Source organism: Esox lucius, chromosome 12 (assembly GCF_011004845.1).
Source record: "Esox lucius isolate fEsoLuc1 chromosome 12, fEsoLuc1.pri, whole genome shotgun sequence".
NCBI lineage: Eukaryota > Metazoa > Chordata > Actinopteri > Esociformes > Esocidae > Esox > Esox lucius.
This window is the reverse complement of record NC_047580.1, coordinates 32,006,053-32,030,830: the sequence shown is the minus strand read 5'-3', so window position 1 is coordinate 32,030,830 and position 24,778 is coordinate 32,006,053. Positions and strand designations below refer to the sequence as shown.

Here is a 24,778-nt window from a genome sequence, read left to right as displayed (position 1 = left end):
TACCAGTACATTCCCAGTTTAAGTGTCACGGCTGTGAAAGGACAACACTGAACAGAACCATTGTGAGTGCTGTGATTGGTTGCAGTCTGCCATGGATACAGGTGGTGTTTCGGATGTCACCGCATCGAAAAGGATGTGACGCGCTTCGCGTTCCACCCACATTGAGTTGTATCTCGATGCTTTGCATTATGTTTAGATTTTAAATCTCTGTATTGCATTTGATTTCTCTTGGTTACAGCTATTGCTTTTCAGTTATTAACCGCAATGCCCCCAATCACAAGACCACGCCATCTATTTCACATTTAGTCGTATAAAATGTCCCGAAGGCTCAGCAGTGAAACCGATGTGTCAAATCCGACCAAAGGCACAAGGGCACTTCATTTATTAGGTTATCTTTTTTTTCATGCTTTTGTTGTTTTCATCCAATTCGACGATTGAGAAACAGGCCAACCCTGAAAACATCTGAGAAATTGACTAAACATAGTGTTTTGATCTAAGTCGAGTTACAAAGCTCCAAGGCACAATTTACTGTGTAATAGCTTCTAGAAGTCAACATCGTTAGATTTCTGACATTACTCTTCTAAACACATCAAACTCCGAACATAATTTCCCGTTAAGTTCCCATTTTAAATTGAGTGATTTTGTGGATTGCCGCCCGCTCTTAACATCCTAAGTGTCAAAATATGTCCTAATGCAACTCAGGTTCCAACTTATCAAAACTGAACACACGGTGAAACTGGCAACCTCCACTTGGGCCGGATCCAAACCAGAACCTTCTTCACAAGCGGCATTCCGAGGCTCCTGGGTCTGGAAGCACATCCACACCCACACTGGCTGTCAGACGGCCCTGTCCCGCTCCAGCCCCAAGTGGAAAATCCGCTGATGCGCAAACAAATGTGGAAAGTCTACCTTACGTAGTTTACTACCGCAACTCCCAAGACGAAGCTGAGAGCCGGACTTAGATCCAATTATTCAAATTCTTTGCTAGACCCCCTGCGGGGTTAGGGAGGAGCTACGGTTAGAGGCCCATGTTAAGACTCGTTCCACTCAGGCTTTTACGGAAGTCCACGCACACTCAAATAACTCTACTCGGTGCGATGCGTGTCCAGTCGAAATAAGGGTCTTCGCCTTGAAACGCCGTCCCCGGCTGGCGCTCTGCCCCGCCGCATAACCATCAGACCGTTGCCATGGCTACCACCGGGGGATAATCACTCCGAATCGCGTTGCCCAAGAAAAGACCCGATTGTCTCCACATGCCAGGGTGTTTAATAAAAATGTACTTTCCAGAATGTCTATCCCAAATCTAATTTGGCCGGTAAGAAGTGGAGATTAAATGACCACAGTAAAGTGGTAGTAGCGGACCTTTCAGGGCACTGGTCTCTGTGTGGCTCTCACGGCTTCAATTTATCTGGCTTATATTTTCTGAACATCTTGTTGGAGTCCATGCCCTGCAGGCTGTTGTGGCAAAGCAGGGTCTGACCCAGAAGGTGAGTGTACCCCATCAACTGGTTACAGAGGGTTCGCAGGCAATTAGCCCAGCATAACTGATGAGGTACAGTCCTTCCCATTCAGCAGGGCATGTTTGAGGTTGTTTTCGCTTGCCTGTTGTTTGCAAAAATACCAACCCGAAATAAATGGTTGGGATGACAGCCGAATACTTACCGGTAGACGTTTCACGGAAAATCAGAAAGGAATATTTGAAGGACGGTCAAAAGAGCTGTATTCAACATTCTGTCTTGTGTGACTCTTCATGTAAGTGTCCGTACTCGTTAGAGCATGGAATGTACCTCTTCCATTGTCTGATTCTGAACGGGCCTGGCTGGCTGGCTTTTGAGCTTGAATTCAAGTGGCCCTTGAAGTGAGTGGGTGAGTTTACACCCTGGCAATGCCCCCCCACCCCCCCAGCTCTTTCTGTAGACTTCTCCTTTTAAACATCACAACACATTCCATCTGAAGGCTTTTTGTTGCTCCCTGGCTCAATGTTGCAGCCAGCAGGTCATTAAAGGTGCCCAAAGTCAGAGAACCATGGTGGCCAAGGAAAATAGTCCTCTCACTGTTTGTTGAAATTAAAACGTTTTGAGTCCTTTTCTTTGTGTTTGTCTTTGTGATGTTGCCCCATCGGGGTTTCAGTGCCTGTGGTGGTCACTTTTCAGTTGTTTCCAGATTATCGTCAGACAGTTGAGGAATATAGAGGGGGAGAGGAGAGAGATGGAGGGAGGGAGGGAGGGAGGGAGGGGAGAGGAGAGAGATGGAGGGAGGGAGGGGAGAGGAGAGAGATGGAGGGAGGAGGGGGAGAGGAGAGAGATGGAGGGAGGGAGGGAAAAGGACAGAGTGGGGGAGAAAGAAAGACAGGGATGGGGGAGGGAGAGAGAGACTGAGACAGGAGGGTGGGCAAAATGGAGAAGGTAGAGACAGTATATGGGATGTTGTTTTATATTTAGCTCACATGTAACATTGAATTGTATGCAAAAATGTGCACTAAATATGATAATCCAAAAAAGATATGGGGCAGAACCCGGGCTGTAATGGGCGCGTCAGCAATGTAGGTCAGAGCCTTAGACAACTGGCTCCACTTGGGACGCCCGTAAATGCATTGCTATAGCCTCCGCCCACATTTGGGTACGGCCTAGATGGCTGCTTGTGACTCAGCTCAGGGTCGCGGGATCAGTTCCCACCTGGGGTCAGTAGGAAAGAAACTGTACAAAGATGTATGGGTGCACTCCCTAGTGTCACTCTGTGATGAGAGGACCTGCCGGACGACTTCAACTGAACGTGAAGAGATGGCTGCGTGAAGCTGTCACTGATCGTCATGACGATCAAAGCAGGTCTCTGTCACTGGAGAACGCGCCCCGTCCCCCCCGTCCCCACACACCCCTGTAACCAAATTAAAACGACGCTGAGCGCTTGTTTGGCGTTCCGTATAATGGAGACACTTTAACATTCGCAGTGCACTTGCTGCGTCCGCGCTCATAGAACTCAAGACTATATGTTCCCCAGGACTGTGGGCTACCTTATGTAACAACGGACGAGTCCAGCGCGCTCTCTATTTATAGCAGTTGGTGGGACAAGGCCGGCGTATTTGCCATGTCAGATTTGAGGCTTTGCACCTCCTGTTTCATCTTCCTACTGGATTTCACAGCTCTCACTTTATTTTATATGCGCCTCTGCCAAAGATACACACCAGTATCCCGTCATACCCCCCTACTCCCTTCTCTCTAGGTTAAGCTGGTCTGCATTTGTTTTCCTGTGCGGAAGTGAAATGAGCTGAAAATATGAGCTCATGCTAGAATGCCTTCTGTCTTTGAGTGAATTTAAATATCGTCTGGGTGTTTCGCATGACGAGGTGTGGCAGTTTTTTTCCGATGTGTGGTTGTCTGATTGGTTTTCGGGGTCCGTTGGTTTTGCGTTTGTGCGCTGTTTCTTGGTGTTTGTTTTTGCAAAACATTTTAGGTGTTCAGGGGACACGTGCAAAACGAATGAAGAAGTGGGCTATGAAAAGCAATTAGCCCAAATTGTTATGCATGTAGTCTACTGGGAAAGGGAAATTGTTTGTCATCACTGATCCATGCCTTGTCTGTTGTCCCACTCCAAGGATAGGGCAGCAGCAACCCAATACTCTTCTCTCTCCAGACACCCCACTGGTGAAAGCAGCTTTCCTTTGAAGCTGGGACAGCAGAGTCCCTGCCCATTTGATAAAAAAAAAAGAAAACTACCTTGTTTGAAGAGGACCTAAAATATTCCCACAGCCTTTAGCTAACGCTTGAACTTTTCTTTCACTTCTTCCGCATTTCTTATTTATTATTGTATTTTATCCTTGTTACTTTCCACTTGCTCTTGGTGTTGTAAACAAATGCTGCTCAGGTCAATAAAGCCCTTTAACGTTCAATTGAAATCGGGGAGAGGGAAAGGGAGAGGACAAAGGGTGAGAGCGAGACCTTTATTAAAGGAGTGTTTCATGTCTCACCCTCTGCTGGGAAAGCGTGTCAGTGAGTGCCGACGTGATAGCCCCTGGTCGCCCCAGAGACACTTTCAGGGATGAAAAATATTTGTTAATTGGTTTGGAGAGAAAAAAACAAAACAAAGACTCGATCTCTATTAGGTTGCCTCGCTTATTCCCAGTGTCAGTCTCTCTGCCATTAGCGTCCTTGGCAACACGTTGAGCAAATCCCTCAGACCTGGATTAGAGACTCCAAAGGATTTAGGCTTGCTGTCTCACTAATGTTCCACAGTTTGTGGACAGCGTCTATCTCTTTCCCTCTCTGCTACACCTGCGTCTCGTCTCTGACTCAACTAACAGGCAGCTGTTTGGATAACACTGAAGAGCTCCAGCTGAAGACACAAGACTGAGAACCGCGCTGAGACTCTGCTCTAAGATGCAGGCACACCTTGTTGTCAGCTGAGACAAAGGGATGTCATTAAAGAGGAGCTGGCAGGAGTGGTTTCGTTCAGCTGCGATGAGTGGAGCCAGATTATTAACTAACTGTTGATATCATTTGGAAAGGAGGATCTTTTTTTCTCCCACTTGCACCAAGAGAGAACTGCCTACTGAAAATGCCAGATCTGGAGGAACACTTTGGAAAGGCTCCGTCAGCAGACAAAATCATTTACTAACCCTCGGCTGGCCACCAAGGAAACAGATGCTGTATACTCATCGACTCTGCCGAAGCCGAGAGACCCATCCTCTTAAATTAAACGCCCCCCCCCCCCCCCACCGTTGACTTCTGCCAGTTGTATTTAAGCCTTTGTATTGTCATTGGCCTTGACAGCCAGGGGGAACACAGACTTAATCCCACCTGAGCCGGTTTTGTTGTCACAGAGACGGAACGGGGAAGCCTTGGCGAGCAGCCACACGCCTTCAGACATGAGTGCCTCAGTGATGACCAGCGGCCTCTTCCCCATGTCCTTCCCTGTGTCCTCTGCTCTGATGTGGTCTGCCCAGGAGGCCCAGGAGCAATGCCCCGCGACCAGCCGGGCCTCCGTCCAGAGCAGCGGGGCGAAGGAGACCGAGGAGAGGGAGACGGGTGTGTCTCTGAGCCTGCAGGAGGCCTCGCTGTACCGCCTGGCCCGGGACTTCTTCTGGATCGGCACCAGCGTCTTATACAAGTGGAGGTTGGGAGACCTGGGTAAGGACAGACAGCGGGATTGGCTGTGCTCTAACTGCTGCTCTGGAAGACTTACCAAACAGGGAACATGGACCTGCGTGTGCTCGCTCGTGTGTGTGTGCGCGTGTGTTGTTTCCTGTTGTGATGTTTGTTATTCAGTTCTGGTGAGGCATGGTACTGTGTGTGTTTGTGTGTGGTGTATGCATGCATTATCTGTGTTTGTTGTTTGTGTGTGAGTGTGTGTGTGTGTGTGTGTATGTGGGACATGGACCCCAGACAATCCCCTCCAGCTTAGCCTAGTGTTCTGGTCTGCTCCGACCCTGCCCCCTCGGTTCTCCTGGACGCCAGACACCTAGGCCACACCTCGCCATGTCTCCGTGGTAACACCCAACTGCCAAAGTGCTCCAGTTTACTGCATTAGCGCCAACTTACCTCATCCACAACCGCCTGGTGGAAATTGGTTTCTGTCGTCCAGCTTCCATTTTAACGACATAAATAGCCGCAAAGCCTTCAGACGTTTTCTGCTATTCTGAGTGTGGTTAGGTTTTTATTTTTTTACTATAATCATGTTAGGAGTAATCATTGTTTTACTTCAGGAGATTGAGGGAGTTGGTAGGCTTATGCAGGTAACTTTTTATTGTTGTTGACGGTCAGTGTAATTACTTGGATTTGGTTTTGGGTGAGATTATTATATATTTTTTTGCAGTGCGTAACAAAGTGAAACAAACAAACCGCTTGATTGAAGTCCAAAGTAATTTCTCACTCTCAGAGATTTGATTGTTCTCTTTCTGGTCTTAACACAGTATTTGGTTTGAGCACAGACAATTGATTCTGACAATCTCTCCTAATTGCAATCAATTAAATGAAAAGGCACATAAGTTTGATTAAGAGAGGGGTTTGATGTTCCATTTTCGTTTTGTGAAAATCTGTGTTGGAAGATGTTTCTGAATACAGCAGGCTTCTTTATCAGATGACAGGAAGACACACCAGACTGTGGCCTATCCCTGTTTTATCCTCCTGGACAGACTTTCTTCTTCTTTTTTTTGTCTATGTAGAGCTGAGCATGTTTCCATGGCAACAGCTCTGGACCAAATAAAGGGTTCGTTTGGAGTGTCACCTAAACACATCGGAACACATTACATTTTCCTTCTCTAATTTCTTCTTTGAAAAATGGCAGGGGGGGGGGGTTGCAGTTAGAGCAGTTTCTTGGTCCTGGATTCTCCAAGGGGTGCACGTTTAGTGTCACAGTGCCAGGTTGACACCAAGTACATGCACCCCTTTGGGTCCTCAGGACCAAGTTTGGGAAACACGGAGTCAGAGGATCTCTACTGACTTGTGCCTGAACTGCCCCCTCCCCCACAGAAAACACGTGCCTGAGCCCTGTCATTAGACTGTGGAGGGTTTTCTCCATGTTCCTTGAAGTGGCCCCCTCTTTATTATGTGGATCTACCACAGCTGGACGAGTCGGCCCCTAATTAGTTTGTCCCTAATTACTCCACCAGTAGTTAATCCGTCAGCTGCCATGTGGCCTGCAGCTGGACTGGAACTTAGAGACGGGGGGAAATGCCCCCCTGGACTAATGTCTTAATTGTTAACGAGTATTTTGATTGTTCGGTCTTCTGTGGGCTGCGAATCGCCGTAGCCGCTTGCTAGAATTTATTTTCCCGTTGCAGAATATCGGGGCCCGGGTCAGTTTTGTCTGGATTCCAGTCAGTTGAATTGACTGAAATAATTGCATTTCTGTGAAGAATGTCTGTGCCTGAGTCGACACCCAGGAAGAGAAGGGAAGTGACCTCGGCTTTGTTGACTTGTGTGGTGTTCTATGCAAACAGTCAGTTTAATGTTGGCTGGTTCAGATTGAAGGACACCTTCCTGAACCTTCTGCTTTCACCGCCTCTCTGTGTGGTTTGTTCTGCATAATGCGACGTGTTCAGTACACGGCTTTCTTTAAACAGTTTGGCCGGATCAGATTAGATTTGATTCTGTCTCCTGCCTGCGTGGTAAAATCCCCTAAGTGAAGGCGTGGTGCGTAGTGGGGCTTCTCTGCTCTGCAAAATTAGCCCCGGCCAGCAGCTCCCCTAACTCCTTTCTCTACGCTTGGCTCCACTCTCACCTCTGCTCTGCTTTTCTCTACTCCTCTCTGCTTACTCAATTAAGCCATCCGCGGGGGGGACGACGACTCACAAGGCACCCCCAGGGATGTTGATTTCTAACTCACACACACAGACACATGCACCCTTAAACACCAAAAAACAGAGGAGGCTGTTCAGTCTGTCGTGGAGTAGCTGTCTGTTCTTCTCTGGGGATGAGAGGGGCTTAGACAGAAGGCCAGTTGTGTGTTGATTACATGCAGCAGCCAATTCAGTGTTGCTCTTCTAGGAGGCCTGGGACCGTGGTACAACAGCAGAGTCTGTGTCGCCGGGGACTCTGGGAAAAGTTGGAAGGAGAGCGCTTATTGGTCGGCTCGGTTCAGGGACGGGAGGGAATACAGCCCTCATTTATTCATGCTTCACTGTTAATGGTCTGTGTTTGTGTGTGTGTGTGGGTGTGTGATTGTGTGGGTCAATAAATGTCTATGTGTGTGTATGTGTCTGTGTTTGTTGCACGCGTATGTGTGTTTTGGTCTATGTTTGTGCATAGTCTATAGTTTTGTGTGGGTTGCAGAGGGTGTGATTATGTTCACATGGGTGAGTGAGTGAGTGTGTGTGTGTGTGTGTGTGTGTGCATGTGTGTATAATATGTACATCGGCATGGCTGGGCGCTGGTAGCCTTGGGACAGTGTGCGCGGCAGGGTGATGGATGGTATCGATCAGGCCAGAGAGTGAAAGTGTGAGAGTCTGTTATTGTGTTTCTGTGATGGAGCCCAGGGAAGCTCAGTTCAGACTGAAGTCCTGTCAGTTAACATCTCCACTTGGCTCAACCAATCACACATCTCTGCATGGAGTTGTTTCTCTGTGCCATAATAGTTAATCAACCAATTACTGATGGGCTGCTACTTCTAGTGTCAAATATGCCCAAACAGTAGAGATATAGAAATACTAGGACAGACATTCCAATGAAAGTGGATGGGTGATCTATTTATATTGCTTAAACATCTACTCAACACAAAATGAGTGAAAAAAATATTTGATCCCCCTCTTAAAGGGAGTGCTCCTAATCTCAGCTTGTTACCTGTATAAAAGACACCTGTCCACAGAAGCAATCAATCAGATTCCAAACTCTCCATCATGGCCAAGACCAAAGAGCTGTCCAAGAGCTGACAAGATTGTAGACCTACACAAGGCTAGAATGAGACCAAGACCATCACCAAGCAGCTTGGTGAGAAGGTGACAACAGTTGGTACGATTATTCGCAAATGGAAGAAACACAAAATAACTGTCAATCTCCCTTGGTCTGGGGCTCCATGCAAGACCTCACCTCATGGAGTTGCAATGATCATGAGAACAGTGATGAATCAGCCCAGAACTACACGGGAGGATCTTGTCAATGATCTCAATGCAGCTGGGACCATAGTCACCAAGAAAACAATTGGTAACACACTACGCTGTTAACAACTGAAATCCTGCAGCGCCCGCAATGTCCCCCTGCTCAAGAAAGCACATGTACAGAACCATCTGAAGTTTGCCAATGAACGTCTGAATGATTCAGAGGAGAACTGGGTGAAAGTGTCATGGCCAGATGAGACCAAAATCGAGCTCTTTGGCATCAATTCAACTCGCCGTGTTTGGAGGAGGAGGAATGCTGCCTATGACCCCAAGAACACCATCCCCACCGTCAAACATGGAGGTGGAAACATTATGTTTTGGGGGTGTTTTTCTGCTAAGGGGACAGGACAACCTCACTGCATCAAAGGGATAATGGACGGGGCCATGTACCGTCAAAGCTTGGGTGAGAACCTCCTTCCCTCAGCCAGGGCATTGAAAATGGGTCGTGGATGGGTATTCCAGCATGACAATGACCCAAAACACACGGCCAAGGCAACAAAGGAGTGGCTCAAGAAGAAGAATATGAAGGTCCTGGAGTGGCCTAGCCAGTCTCCAGACCTTAATCCCATAGAAGGGAGCTGAAGGTTTGAGTTGCCAAACGTCAGCCTTGAAACCTTAATGACTTGGAGAAGATCTGCAAAGAGGAGTGAGACAAAATCCCTCCTGAGATGTGTGCAAACCTGGTGGCCAACTACAAGAAACATCTGACCTCTGTGATTGTCAACAAGAGTTTTGCCACCAAGTACTAACACATGTTTTGCAGAGGGGTCGAATACTTATTCCACTCATTAAAATGCAAATCAATTTATAACATTTTTGACATGTGTTTTTCTGGATTTTTTTCTTGTTATTCTGTCTCTCACTGTTCAAATAAACCTACCATTAAAATAATAGACTGATCATATCTTGATCGGTGGGGGCAAACATACAAAATCAGCAGGGAATCAGCAGGGGATCAAATGCTTTTTTCCCTCACTGTACATCGCTCAGTGTGCTTTACGGTTGTTTTTGTTGTTTGATTAAAATTCCTGGCCTAGTTAAAACAGTTTCAATATTCCTCATTTCCAGTGTCCTATACACCATGTTTAAAAAGCCTGTCATTACAGCAGTATGTTTTCTCAAGGGACTTAAGTTAATTAAAGTTGAATAAACTTTAAACCCTGTCAGGACGGGTTCAACACTGACAGGCAAACAGGCCGGGACGTGTCACAACCAATATTTCACAGTTTCACTGATATTTAACATGTTGTGTACAGACTATTTCTATTTCTGGACCGGGTTTCTTTCACGTCAGTGCACATTCTGCGTCAGGATTAAACCAGATACCTCAGTTTGTGGATTAACTCCAACTGGTTAAGGTTGGGGCTTTAGTTTGGAAAGGTTTTACCACCACCACAAACAATCGAGCTACTTAACATCAAGTGCAGCTGGGGGGAGTAGAGCCTTCTTTTCAATTTTGTGCCAAATAGGGTAGTATTTAATGTTTAAAAGAACGAGATAAATGTCTGATATTGTTGCGTAAGTTCAGAACATATACGGTTTGTTTCCACAGGTACCCAAATTGGATATTTGTCCCACTGTAATTAGTCAATTTTAAATAAACTAAATAGGTGATTCCAAGCCAGCAGGAGCAGAAGACTACTGGATTACTGCAACCCACTCTTGGTGGTATCACGGCATGTGAAACCAAACCCCTGCAACTCATTCAGAACGCAACAGCCCGCTTGATGTTCAACCTTCCCAAGTCACCGCGCTTCTTCTCACTCGACACTTGATGCAGTTGAAACTCGAATCCACTTCAAGGCCACAGTTCCTGGCTATGGAGAAGCATGAGGAGTTTCTCCTCCCTACCTGGGCAATGCTCAAACCCTACATCCACGCAGTCAAAACTCTCTGTCTCTGTCCTGGCACCTTAATAGTGGCTTCCCTTGGAGGCTAAGACATTAGTTGTCCTGCCGGGCATTAAAAAACAACTGAAAACAGACCTTTTCATACAGCGCTTAAAATAGTTCCACTGCCACCACCTCTGTCTGTTGTCTTCGGTTAACTTTTTATGTTTCACGTTTATTATTTGTTTGGTCTTCTTTCCAGCGCTAACCTTTGCAGATATCTAATTAATTGATTATAATGCACTTGCTAATTTAAACAACCTGTGTGGTTGTTTCATGAAGCTCTTTTGAAATGTCTGCGCTTCCTGTACGTCCCTCTAGAAAACTATTTCAAGTAGTAAGTTAGTAAGCCTATTATATCTAACAGCATACCAGTCTCTCACTCAGCCACGGACCCGTTTGACACCGGTCCAGTCTCTCACTCAGCCACAGACCCGTTTGACGCCAGTCCAGTCTCTCACTCAGCCACGGACCCGTCTTACACCGGTCCAGTCTCTCACTCAGCCACGGACCCGTCTGACACCGGTCCAGTCTCTCACTCAGCCTCGGACCCGTCTTACACCGGTCCAGTCTCTCACTCAGCCTTGTGAAATGCTTCACCTGCTGTCACCTGCATTAGCAGAGCAGTAGCTGGTACAGCAATTTAAGTCACGTTCCGGGTGGGGCGTTGACCTTCTGCATTATACCCGGAAGGATATCGACATGGGCAGTTTGGAGTTCTAGGGGTCCCTGAATTAACCAGAACCCTGGGGGCCCATTCTCACATCGGACCAATGAGAGCCCAGGGAAGCCAAATCAATGGCCAATTAGAGCAATCCATCTCCGGGATGTCTGTACTACTTACACATTGCACGTGATGGACATTGACACACACACATACACACACACATACACACAGACAGAATAGCTAAGGAGGTGATTATGATAATAGCTGTGTGCTATTCTTCCAATATGTCGTTATGGATCCATAATTTTATGATTGACATCTGACAGTTGTTAGTCTGTCAGTGGAGAAATCAGCCGTTGCCTAGGGCTAGCCTGAACTGGCACTCCCCAGGGCTAAATGTCGCTGCCATTAGCCTGGCAATCTGTTGGAGAGTTGTCAAACTAAAGCAGCGATTCCATGCCTTGAGGATAGAAATCCCACCCTGAATTCGGTAGCCATGTCTTGGTCCCTCTCTTTATGTGAAGTGTCTTTAAAATGCTATTTTACTAGTGCAGAGTGTCGGACTAGTTAAATTATGAGATAAATAAACACAAATATTTATGTTGTTATTTGTGCTTCAAAGGTTGCCCATGGCAACAGATCCCAAATCTTACTGCTGTGCTGAAACCATTCTCTATATCTCTCTCTCTCTGGCTCGCATCCTCTCTATGACTCTAACATTATCTCTCCCCCCTATCCCCCCTCCCCATTTCTCTCCCTTCTCCCCTCTCAAGAATGTCAATAGGATAATGTAGTAGAACGATGGTCAGGTGAAAAAACCAACACACGGTATCAGTAACAAGGTCAGAGGATGTGCAGTGGAGTTGGTCAGTCAGGTCCGTTTTGTTGTGGTCAGGGTTCTGATGGGCCTCCCGTGCTTGAATGATGAGTCTTCTGCCAAATGATACACCAACAGTTGTGATAGGCATATCCGATGCTGTGTGTGTGTGTGTGTCTGTGTGTGTGTAAACATGACTGTGTCTGTAACTAAATATTTATCAGCCTGAGTTCCAAACCGGGAAGAATGCTTGACAGCACACCTTCTCACAACTCTGAAACAAATGCATATTCTCTCTCATTGTCACCGAAGCAGACACTCGTTCAAACACACACACACACACACACACACTCTTGTGTCACTTTCACTCAAAAGTACTCCACACAAATTACACGAATGCACGCAGAAAAAAACAGCTCCTTTAACAAAACTCTCTGTCTGTCTCTTTCTCTCTTTTTTCCCCCCCCAGTGGAGAAATGCATGAGCTCCATGCAGACGGGCTCCCAGATGGTGAAGCTGCGCGGCGGCTCCAAGGGCTTGGTGCGCTACTTCTTCCTGGACGAGCACAAGTCCTGCATCCGCTGGCGACCCTCGCGGAAGAACGAGAAGGCCAAGAGTGAGTTACTGTCTTTGTTGTCGCCTGACCGGCTTGGACCGGAACGGAACATGGGTTGGGGTGGCGTGCAGGGGTCTAGGGTTCGGGAACACGGGGCTTGGCGTGGCGTGTTGGGGTTTGAATCCGACTGGACTACATGATGATGACCACACTGGACTACAAGATAATTTGCAAACACAATACAAATGTTTCAAACTTCTCAGTTCACATTCACTTGCTGTGCCTGACGCTGCTCATGGCACAGAGATCCAGCGATACAGAGATGGTGTAGTCTCAGTTTAATGAAACACATGAATGCATATTATGGTCTTGCATCAGTGATCAGTACTCCCATTACATCCAGGAAGTCTCACTGTAGTCCAGATCAGCTGAGGAATAAATCAGGATGTGGAGGGGAGGTGGGGTGGGGGGCACGCAGGACTCGGTTTCCTGACGCTCCCTCCGTCTGTAGCCTGGGTTCTCCGCCACCATGGGAGTAAATAAGCTTCTTAAGTAGCCTCAATTATTCATCAGCTTTAATCTGCCAGACCAGCGGAGAACAAATGGAGCGTCAGGATTAAAATTACAACAACAATCCGGAATATTCCTTTATATCACAGATGAATGGGTTGGGAGTTCAGCTGGCTTTGGTTGTGTTCATTGGTGCATATGGCGGTAAACATTTTAGAGGTTTTGCAATGGAAAAATGCAAAATGAGCAAGACTGGAAATTGCAAGGGAACTCACAATAAGATGTTATCAGTTCTGTACAATAAATGCTATTCTCACGTTTCAATGTCTGTTGCAATTCCATACTGAAATTCAGTTTTACAAACATACTGTTTTCTAATGGCTCTGCAGTAAACATGTTTTGATCAGTCATTGACTCCCTATTTAGAAAATAATATGCAGGACAAAGCTATTAAGGAAAATTACTGGACTTGAGTTGCGAGGATCTGCACTGCCAAGTAATGTCAACATGATATTGCTTTGCGATCTAAATGATAAATGATACTTTGTCAGAAACAATATTCCATTATTTCACCATAGCGATCTCCCCCCACATTATTTACACAAGAGCTGCTTCCTATTGGGCCAGTCAAAGTATTAGGGGTGTGTCCGTCTGAGGATGGTTGCTGAGTTCAGGACGACAGTTGTTCAACACATCAAAAGGACCCCTTCACCCCAGCAGTATTTTTCATTTGATCAGAAAGGCCTTTCTTCGAGACGCTGCGATCCCCTTCCTGGCCCAGTATAACTCCACATTCTGCATTATTTAAAAACCGACGTTATACAGGGACCCTTTATTCATGAGCAGACCTTACACAGTTACCCGTTTATTTATGAACAGGCTTTATTCAGCGACTTTATTCATGAACAGTATTGTGTAGACCATGACATGTAGTCTAGTCAGTACACTGTGACATGTAGTCTAGTCTGTAGACCATGACATGTAGTCTAGTCTGTAGACTTAGACATGTTGTCTTGTGTGTGAACTCTGACATGTAAGAACACACACAGGTAGAATGGCTAAGAAAATGTGGTCACTTTGTATTCTTAGTTGCACCACCTGGAAAAATTGAAGATTACAGACACATACCTGTTGACGAGAAACTTGGTGATCATTGTCCACTGGCAACAGCTAATTGGGTGGGCAGCTATCAATTTGAATGAGCATTTATATGAACAAAAACAAGAAAACAAAGTTAAAACAATATATTTTCTGGCTAATTAAATGTAGCTATCTTTCATATTTAACTAGATAGGTTATCAAACAAATGCCAATGGAAATAGCCATCTTTCTCGTCAGTTTCACCACAGAAAGTATATTTTTAAGCCATTTACCGACACAGGGCATTTCAGTGAGTGGCTCCCTTCCCTTTACCCTCTGTGGGCAGGACCTAAACGGTTGTCTTGGGCGCAACATTGGAACATTTTAAACCGGTCATCCACTGTTGGTAGAGGGCGGCCTACATACTAATGACATGGTTACTGGAGTACAGTGGTCGGAGACTGCATATAACTGGGAGACATGCAGCAAGACATGAGCAAGGAGGTCAGGAAGTTATACTCACATGTGGACACTCAACGAAACAGACAGACAGACACACCCACTCACAGAGACACACACATTTACACCAATCCATTGATTAATGTATGCCTAATCCCCTGTGATCTAGCAGAACAATGCTTTGGGGCTATTCTAAAATTAAAACTCTCACTCTCTCTCTGTGAATTTTTGCTGTAATGCCTCAACAAGCTCCTTTGGATTAGCCTGTTCGTTGATCACTCGATTAGCGTCCAGACGTTCAGCATACTGGTGAACCTCCTCCCAGTGTGAATCAAAGGCAGAACCGAGTTCAGAGTAACTCAACGAGAATGGATGGTTTAGCACTGGTTGGAAGGCCTGAAGGCCTCACAGTCTTTACCGGCAATATTTACGCCGGTTCACCAGCTCTGCATGGACCCCAGCAGCCTGCATTAAATTAAAGGCCATGGAGAGAGCGGAACATCGGCACCACGCAGAATATATTTAATTTGCAACCACATTGGGTGATCATCCTCCAACACTGAGTAGTAATCTGACAGATGCGTACTCTTAACCTTTTCTCCTTGAGATAAACTTAAAATGTCCACCACATTCTGAGAAAAGACATACATCTTAATGGCCTCAGAGAAACCGCTTCATGTAAAAATGTCAATGTTCTGTCTTAATAACACAGCTCCCTGGGAACAGCTTGCTAAATTGTAGATTTTTTACAGTAGCATTTGCCTATGCCTCATAATAAATTCTCCTAAGTTAGTTTTCATTCCTCCCTGAGCCTCAAACGATTTAGCAGCCCACCGCCGTTTCGGCCTCGTTATACGCCAAATGGGGGGAGAATCATTCCAATCTGGGCCCAGCGGAATTAACTCAGTGTAACAGAATATGAACACGAGGGTTATATAAATGGATTTGCTCCGTTGAGTGACATTTCTCAATTCTCTATTAAGGACTCGGTTCAATCAAACCTGCATTGCGTTTTTTTGTGTGTTTCATAATCGGACTTTCTGAACTAAACGATCTCTCCCTTGTCCTCCTTCGCCCTCATTCTTCCCTGTCTCCATCTAGTCTCCATTGACTCCATCCGAGAGGTGTGCGAAGGCAAACAGTCGGAGATCTTCCAGCGATATTCGGAGGGCAGCTTTGACCCCAACTGCTGCTTCAGCCTGTACTATGGCGAGCGCCTGGAGTCCCTGGACCTGGTGTCCAGCTCCGGCGAGGAGGCTCGCACCTGGATCACTGGCCTCAAGTACCTGGTGGCGGGAATCAGCGACGAGGACAGCCTGGCCAAGAGGCAGCGCACCCGCGACCAATATCCTTACCCAGGCCGTGTGCATTTAGGGCTGTCTCCAGACACGGGCTTGGTTCCCGGACCGTCTGTGTGCGCTCGTAACGAGTGTTTTGTAGTTGTTTCATGTGTTGCCTTTCAGTTTTAGTAAGTTCTCAGAGGTTGAAGACCCACGACGAATTCAGTCGGTTTGAGGAAGGACTTGAAGTGTGTTTTTTTGTTAAGGACTTTTTGACACATGACGCAGCTAGGATGAAGTGTGGATAATATAAAAATAATGCTGAGCACTTCCATTCACTCCCATGCGCAGAAATGATTTCTCTCCTCATACAGCGACTGTAATACTTCCCACGCACACTTGCATGCTATCAGGGCTCATGTACTGATGAAAGGAGTTTAGGTGATGACTGTCGGATGCACCTTTCACATCATGAATCACATTCCATTATATGTCAGTCGGCTCGTGCTAAAATTAGACCCGGCCGTGTGGAGTACTGTAAGAGCTGTGTCAGATAAAAATGAGTTGTTTCTCACTATGCTAGCTTGATCGATGAAACAGCGAGTGTCTGTGACCACCCGCGTTTAGGTACGGGTGAATTTAAACCCAGACAGACGCGTTGTCTGTCCTTAACCCCTTCTCGGTCAGCACGTGGCTGAAGCAGACGTTTACGGAGGCGGATAAAAACGGCGATGGCAGCCTGAGCATCGGCGAGGTCCTCCAGCTCCTTCACAAACTCAACGTCAACCTGCCCCGCCAGAAAGTCAAGCAGATGTTCAAGGTACACTGGAGTCACGTTTATTCTCTGTGTAGTCTGTCATGTTATTGAAGAAAGGAATGGAGGTGAAGTGGTTGTGTGGAAGGACATTAGCTGTGTGCTCCCAACTACAGTGTTCCCCCTAGACCAGCCAGACCGTGCTACAGTCCTCTTTTAAATAACACAAATAATGTATAGCAATTGGCATTACAAAGAGAATGTCAAAGTGCATGGAAGCAAAAATAAACAGCCAATTAGAACTGGAAAGACTGCAGGCGGTTTTGTTTTAGGGAGCTATGGGGAGAAAAACAAAAGTGTAAAAGGAGAGAGGAGGGAGAGGGAGAGAGAGAGAGAGAGAGGAGAGGATAAAGGGGTGTTATCACTGACTGTAGAGCAGCTTAGTGGCCTTTTTTTTAAGCATGGATTTATGGAAGTAGTGTCTCTGGTATTTATGCATGCATGTATCTGTTTTTGTTGTTGTTTTGTTTCCCTGTTTTTGTGTATGTGGTTTTAAGCTTACTGCCAACACACATCTAGGAGGCCCCCATTAGCTGGGTTGTTGGTGATTGGAGAAACTTTAATCTGAATAGGGTGTGATTCAAACACACCACTCTGAATAGAGTGTAATTCAAACACACTGTTCGAAAATGAGTATAATTCAAACACAATATTCTTAGTAGAGTATAATTCAAGCACTCTACTCTGAGTAGTGTGTAATTTAAAACACACTACTCTGTATAGAGTGTAATTTAAACACACTACTCTGAACAGTCAGACTTAGCACCCTACAGCCAACTGATTCAAACACAGTACTTCATGTGTGAGTGGATTTAAAAGCCCAGTGCGGTCAAAAAGTGGTTTTCTTTATATCATCTCAATGCTAAGAGTAATCGATTAACTTCCAGTATTGGTCAGGGTTTTAGAAAGAGTCCCTTATTATAACTCGGTGTGCTGTATTAAATTGCGTCTACGGCTTACATTCAGTGAACTAAACAGACCCCTATACTTTGTGTTCTCTGCAATGTGCGGCGATCAGAAAAACACAGGCAAATCAACCTCTCTGAGAGATATTCATTTCCTCTAGACGTTTCTGTCGCGGCACACGCACGGGCAAGATAACCTGATGATGTTAACGCATCACAGGCACACCCTGGTCACCAGGCCCCGCCCGCCACACTCTTTAGGATGTTGGCAGTCGGACGCCAAATCAAAGGCGGAGCTGTGTGGCAGCTCGTCGAGAAGTCAGTCAAAGGCCATCTCCCGAAAATGAGTTTAGACGGGGGGGGGGGGGGGGGGGATGAGAGAAAAACATGTGGGCAACTTGATGTTATTAAGTCTGACAGGGTGAGAATGAAGGTTAGAAAGATCGAAGATAAACTTGTAATGGCTTTTCCACTGCTATAATTTATTTGGGTAAAATGAATCAGTTATCAGTTAGAATCAGAACTCCCTGTTTTTTTGGGGGGCAGAGTATACATACAATTGAGCCATTCCCTACATTGTACCTGGTGTTTAGTGCCAGACGACTTGTAGGGACAGAATGTAAAAAACAAAAATATCTGTGAAGTTGACATGTGTTTAGGTGATGGCCTGTGAGTCGGTGTTCTGATGAGGTGTGAGTGGTGTCTGTCCCCTATACATGAACCTACAGTTCCAGTATATGCGTCCATTCTGAAGCAGGGAGATGAGGGGCATTTGTAGTCATCGACGTAGCTAGATGTGATGGGCGATAGTCTAGTTTGTCCTGTTTGGACAGATAGCTGGTTGCTGAGGGCTGAGTTATTGAACTCGCATTAAGCCGCATGCTAGCGATTTACTCAATGTTACATAGATTAACTTCTATGAAAAGGCATCAGAGGCACAGTCAGTCAGAGATAGACACCACATGGTTCCAGAAGGACTAGGATATCATGAGGCGGGTTTCTATTGACCTCAAATTATTTGTCGAGCAATTTTGCAAAAGAAAAAACTGTTCTGAGCAACATTTGCATTGGAAACGACAGTCTTTGGAGAAATGTTCCCTATGATCGAATAAACGTTTACCAGTTCACCTTGAGTATATTTATTTTCTCAATGTATCTTTCTTATCTTTATTGCAAGATATGATGGAAATAGTTTTTCTAAAAATCAATTGTGAAATAATTTTCAAGGTTTTGGGTTACGGAATTTTATGAAATCACGACCAAGCAAAAACAGCACTGTGTCTGAGTCTATTTTACCATTTAAAAAATAAAGTTGCGCTACCAGTTAGACTGGTGAAATTAAAATACAGCTGCCTGATTGGGGGCCAAGAGATTGAATCCTAGAGGGGGGGATTCAATGTCCCTGTGTGCCAGGAAAATACAAGCATTGTGAGGAGAATGGAAGGGTGAGATGGATCAGAGGGCACGTGTATCGATCTTTGAGTTTTGCTATTTGCTGAGGAGTGGTTGCCATGAGGCAGGGCAACGATTGCAAATTTTTGAAGAGATGAAGAATTGGGTGAGAATTCAAACTGTATTTGGGACAAGGCCAGTGTGAGTGTACTCCATGACTTAAGTAATGTGACGGCCCCTTTCTTACCTGTGTGCCTAAGTAAAATCATGATGCCTGATTTCTAAGCTAGCTCGGCCTAGTCTGTCTACGGTACTGGCGAAAGTGTAAAAAAAAAAAAAAAAGACTACTTCCTAGCGACTAATTCATTTCACTTAGCAAATTGTCTTGTGCGAACTCTGTCAGGCTGTAGTCCAGTCCAGGTAAGCCTTTGGCATCGTGGCCCTGCTCGGATAAGCTAGTTAGCTGTGTGTTAGCGCGTTGTTAGCGTGTTAGGCCTGGCAGCAGCTACTGTTGCTTAAGCCCGCGCTAGGGGGTCATCCATATGCTGGCTAGGGGCGCAGATGGCCTCAGGTGTAATACACGGTAAACACATTGGGAGCTGGCTGGACGTACGAAAGTGTGTGTGTTTGCCAGACATGAGTGGGTTTACAGGTCAGTGGGGCTGGTCTGCCGGCTTAACCTGCTTACGTCTGGCAGGAACCGGATTTGCCCTGTTGACCCACTGGGAGGACATCAGTCACACCAAACATCAGTGACCCCTCTTTCCATATACCCTGTTACATTATACAAAGTGTGAATAAACGGGAATATCCGTCCGTGTGAATATATCAGTGTTATAAATAGCATTGCTCTACATAGCGTATCAACTCTTACGGACTAGCTTTTAAGTCCTAGCTACCGTTCGAGTAGTAATTGTAGCTTGTGTCGTAATCTCACCTTCACCGTTAAATGGGCGGTAAAAGATAGAGACGTTGCTATGGACTCCGCCCTGGCCTACTATCTCACCTCCACAGACTCCTCTAACCCTCCGGAGATCCATGTATTATCCATTCTGCCCAAGTGTCTCCACCATCCTTGTTCGTGGGTTCCTCGACTCCGGAACGATCCTCAGAGTGATGCCTTTGCCTTACCCCTTGAGTCATCAGAGGCCCGTGGGCCCTCGGTCAAAGTGGACGGTGGAATATACGCAGTAGGGTGCTATTTGGAACTCACTTTTAGTGTGAACCCCCAACCAGGAAGTACAGTGGTAACGGGAGGAAACAAGGTAGCCGGTTCTATTACAAAAGAGCCCTTTCAGACACCAACCGGGCGCGGTGATGTACTGTAGCCAAGCTTCGCGTGGCACATTAAGTGACTCTCTCTGCCTCTCCTCCTCCAGAGGATGATGTGCCTTCGCGGAGCGAGACGCGGAGCGAGACGCGGAGCGAGACGCGGAGCGAGACGCGGAGCGAGACGCGGAGGGGGGTGTTGTTTCCGATGAGTGTGCCTGAGTCTGGGGTTGTCCCGGGTCTTTCCCCCGGCCTGAGGAAGCACCACTCAATAATTTATTGCGGCTGATAGTACTGGGTACAAGAACAGAGAATCACCACTCACTGATTAATTAATTCACAATAGCTCGGCTGAAGTGATGTGTGACCACATGCTAGCATCTTAAGTGCTCTAGACTTTTCTTTACATCATGAATGGAATTAGAATAGCACCCATTCCACTGCTGGTTAACCCACCCACTCGTGTTGACATCAATGGTCTGTCTCTGTGTGTGTGTGTCTGCAATATATCTGACTAGTCATATAACTTAGGCCTGGGACTGTTGGACTGAGTGTTATTTAGGCAAACCTTAATATTGGGATCTAATACACACAGATTAACAGTGATAATGAGATTTAAAAATCAGTGATCATCCCTCAATCTAATAACTGTTGTGTTCTCTCATGTCAGTTTGTTATTACGTAGTTTGACGTCATCAGTGCTACCTGCACGGCTGCTTTAACACTGACAGACAAGTTCAGAAACTTTCCTCCGTTGCCGTCAATCCCAAAGTATTAGATCAGAACTGGGGCTTGCCTGTCCCGAAAACGTGCCCTCTAGCAGAAGCCACCATTCACCCCTTCATGATTCCGCTCCCACCCAGGAGGCCGACACCGATGACAACCAGGGCACGCTGGGCTTCGAGGAGTTCTGCTCCTTCTACAAGATGATGTCGACGCGCCGCGACCTCTACCTGCTCATGCTCACGTACAGCAACCACAAGGACAACCTGGACGCCGCCGACCTCGCCCGCTTCCTGGAACTAGAGCAGAAGGTGTGTGCAGGTCAAACGTTGCCTCTGTCGTGTGGTGGAGTGTGTGGCGTTGCTTGATGGGACGCACTGGTGCGGCTCTGAGAAACCATGCGCACAGGGGGTGTACACTTAGTGTAACAAACACACACACACACACACACACACATGTTGAAATGGTATCCATGGGGACGTGACTGTGGGGTGACTCGAGTCACTTTAGAAGTCCTTCAAAGCTCTTGTGGGGCTTTTTCATAACGCCTCGAGATAAACATCCGAGGGAGATTTTTGGCCTATAATCGTCAAATCCCCCCCCCCCCCCCCCACATCTCCTGTCTCTTGCCACGTTTCACTGATGTTCCTGTCAACATCAGTGAAACCAAAAAAATAGACCATGAATTACTGTCAGAAGCTCAATTTGACACTCTCACGGAGCCAGCCTTGACAAAGACATTTGAAGCGTTTTAGAACAAACTTACCTAAAAAAAAAAAAAAAAAAATACACCACGCATTTCTACATTTTGAGGCAACTTGGGCTCCTTGAAAACGGCGCTGGTGAAGTCTCATGCATTGTTAATTCTATTGTATATAATGCATACATCCCATTTGAAAGGGTTGCCTTTGATTCCTTCTAAGCGCGGTGCTTACAGAGCTCAAACAGCTTCTTTACGGCGCCACAGAATGCCGCTAATCAATGTGGATAAGCTCCTTGCTACTGCAGAGGAAATGTGTTTTTCTGCTGACATCCCACTTTGCCCGCTGGCTAACTAAACGGGGATGGATCCTCGTGAGTAGGCCCGTGGAGACCCCGCGAGGTGGCATGCAGACGGATGCCGGCCGACACAGTTGTTTAATGGATTTTCCATCGGGGCCTAAAGCAAATGCCTAATAGCCGTGGGTGAGTGCAGACTCAGGCCCTTACAAGGCTGTTAGAATTAGCAGTACCACTTCAAATTGACTTTTGAAGGCGTTTGGTGCTACAGTGAAATTTGAGCACTATCTAATGGTTCTGCTTTAAAAAGTCGACTTAAAAACAGTGTCAATGAATGAATTGGCTTTGGAACGACAGTGTGCTTTTCCCGCATATTTACAGCCAGGAGAACAGTGCGTGGAGAATATTGGCTTTTAAATTATCGGCATCCCAATTTATGTCCAGTCTGACCATTTCAGAAGCTGGGTTCCATTGCTTTTGGTGACTGTCCACTGGTCCTTAAAAGGAGATTTATCAGAACCAAAGCAGGGATGCCGAAAGGCTGTCTGGCTCCTACATCATCAGCCATGACCTCCTTTGGTTTCTCTCGTTGTGTGTGTGTTTTCCTGTGTGCGTGTGTGTGTGTGCGCCCGTGTTTGTGGGGTGTCTGTGTGTGTTTTTAAAAATACCACAAGTGTCTCGACCCACATATCCACATAAACCCATCTCAAAAAGCCAGAGAAGTGCAGTTTGATTTCAAATCACCAATGTTCTGAAAGTGAGCTGGGGGAAAGTCTTTACGCCAGCTAGCGTCTCATTCTGTGGTCACCCCACCCACACCAGTAAGTTGACCAAGCTACTTAGCCAAAGCCTTTTCTCCTGGGGCTTAGCCCTGACCGCAGCCACGTTGAGTATGCAGCCCTGTCCTGGGAAAATACCTGGCGTTGCTTCAAAGGGAGTGTCGCCCCCCCCCCCCCCTCCCCCCCAACCAACCCATTTTGTACCAGCCTGACAATGACAAACGTGGACCGGAATCCGATCTACCAATCAGCCGGTTTAAATGGGCCAGCTGTTTGTGGACAATCGGATTCGAGCGCAGGCATGGGGGCCTGGAGGCCTGCATGTGAGGACATCTCCTAATTAGATTAACAGGACTTTATCTTCACCGACTCTCCCGTTGTTTACTGTAATGCAGGGGGATCGGAGAAGACTTAGTTAACTGTGTGTAGCATGGTCAATATGTGTTTCTAACGCTTTATTGTGTTTTTGTGTCTCCCCTCGTTTTGTTGTAGATGACCAAGGTTACCAAAGACCATTGCCTTGAGATCGTAAACAAATTTGAACCCTGCCCTGAGAACCAGAAACAGGGGGTTCTGGGTATTGATGGTAAGATTGCTCTTTATGGAACTGTTTATTTTTTATTTTTGTTGTCCTCTTATCGGTGGAATCCCTCATGTTCTGAAATGTAGATGTTCATATGGGTTCGTAAGGGTATATATAAAAGGTGCGTTTCAATGCATTTTAATCCCTGGAAAATCCGAATCCAGTTCAGAAGAACTGCATCTATAATGAATTAATAAAGTGTTGGTCCGAGTTGCTCCGTAGCCATAGATTTGTCTTTGTTGGCAACTCAACGCATTCGCTGCTCTGTATCGATGGTCACCAAATCATTATGATGAGCGATGGCTTTACATCTGTGTACTGACAGGAAAAATGAAAACATCTAGAGCTCAGTTGGTTGTCTGCACCTGTCATATTGATGCAGTACGTGCTCTGAGGAAACCTCTCTTGAAACTCGCCCATCTCAAATCTCTTGGCAGAAATCCACTCAGAAAACTACGTTTTCCAGACACGTCAGGGTGCTCTCCCCTCACGAGATCCACTTCCGCGTTCGTCGCGTCTTTTCCATTTGCCCCCCAGTCCTCCCCTGTCTACATCAGCGCGTCACAAACAATCGTCCCCGCGTGCCGTTCCTCCGCTTGGCGTCTGTTAACGACTAAGTGGACGCGTCCGTTGAGAAACAACCAAGTGTTTTGTGAAATGGGAAACAATCTCTGTTTTTCGCGGCACCCCAGGTTTTACCAGTTATATGCGCAGCCCGGCCGGGGACATCTTCAACCCGGAGCATTACGAGGTGACCCAGGACATGACCCAGCCCCTCTGCAACTACTTCATCGCCTCTTCCCACAACACCTACCTTATGGGCGACCAGCTGATGTCCCAGTCCCGCGTTGACATGTATGCCTGGGTGCTGCAGGCGGGGTGCCGATGCGTGGAAGGTGCGTGGAAGACGCCGCTCTCTCAAAAACATACACACACACACATTTTTGGATGGAATAGCCCATGCAAGAAAAAGCACGCACACCAGAAATGCATTATTTGGGTATAACATATATTCTATGTATTTATGTATGTATTTTGTTTTTACAAAATACATCCAAAATACATACATTAGTAGGAATACCTCAGTAGGAATACCAGGATACGGTGGGATGTGTTTACCGGTGCCCTTTGACCTTCTCCCACTCCCTGTCTTCCCTCCCCCTCTTCAGTGGATTGTTGGGACGGTCAGGATGGGGAGCCCATTGTCCATCATGGGTACACCCTCACATCCAAGATCTTGTTCAGAGATGTCATCGAAACCATCAACAAGTACGCTTTCGTGAAAAACGAGTAAGTCGGCCTGTTTTATTTTCCTGATTTGGGTTTCCCTTTAGGCTACTCGTAAAGCTCTGGGAGCTCCTCCGGGTCATCATCCGGGTCATCATCCAGGTCATCATCCGGTTCATCATCCGGGTCATCCTCCGGGTCATCATCCGGGTCCATCTTCCTGACAAACATACATACAAATC

At 46.4% G+C, this 24,778-nt stretch overlaps 1 protein-coding gene across 10 annotated transcripts in view; it reads left to right on the top strand.

Moving 5' to 3' along the window:
- The window catches only part of plch2a (phospholipase C, eta 2a), a 135,007-nt gene that overhangs the window by 83,385 nt on the left and 26,844 nt on the right, over nt 1-24,778 (top strand). For 7 of the 10 annotated variants that reach the window (XM_010893222.3, XM_020051958.2, XM_020051959.2 and 4 more), the window contains 7 exons: nt 12,430-12,576; nt 15,667-15,910; nt 16,536-16,665; nt 21,089-21,259; nt 23,219-23,312; nt 24,002-24,205; nt 24,479-24,599. In XM_010893222.3, coding sequence (XP_010891524.2) covers nt 12,430-12,576; nt 15,667-15,910; nt 16,536-16,665; nt 21,089-21,259; nt 23,219-23,312; nt 24,002-24,205; nt 24,479-24,599 — 1,111 coding nt within the window. Of the gene's footprint in view, nt 1-4,100; nt 5,124-12,429; nt 12,577-15,666; nt 15,911-16,535; nt 16,666-21,088; nt 21,260-23,218; nt 23,313-24,001; nt 24,206-24,478; nt 24,600-24,778 lie in introns of those variants that run through there. The other 3 variants (XM_020051963.2, XM_010893224.3, XM_010893221.4) reach the window with 2 other exon arrangements.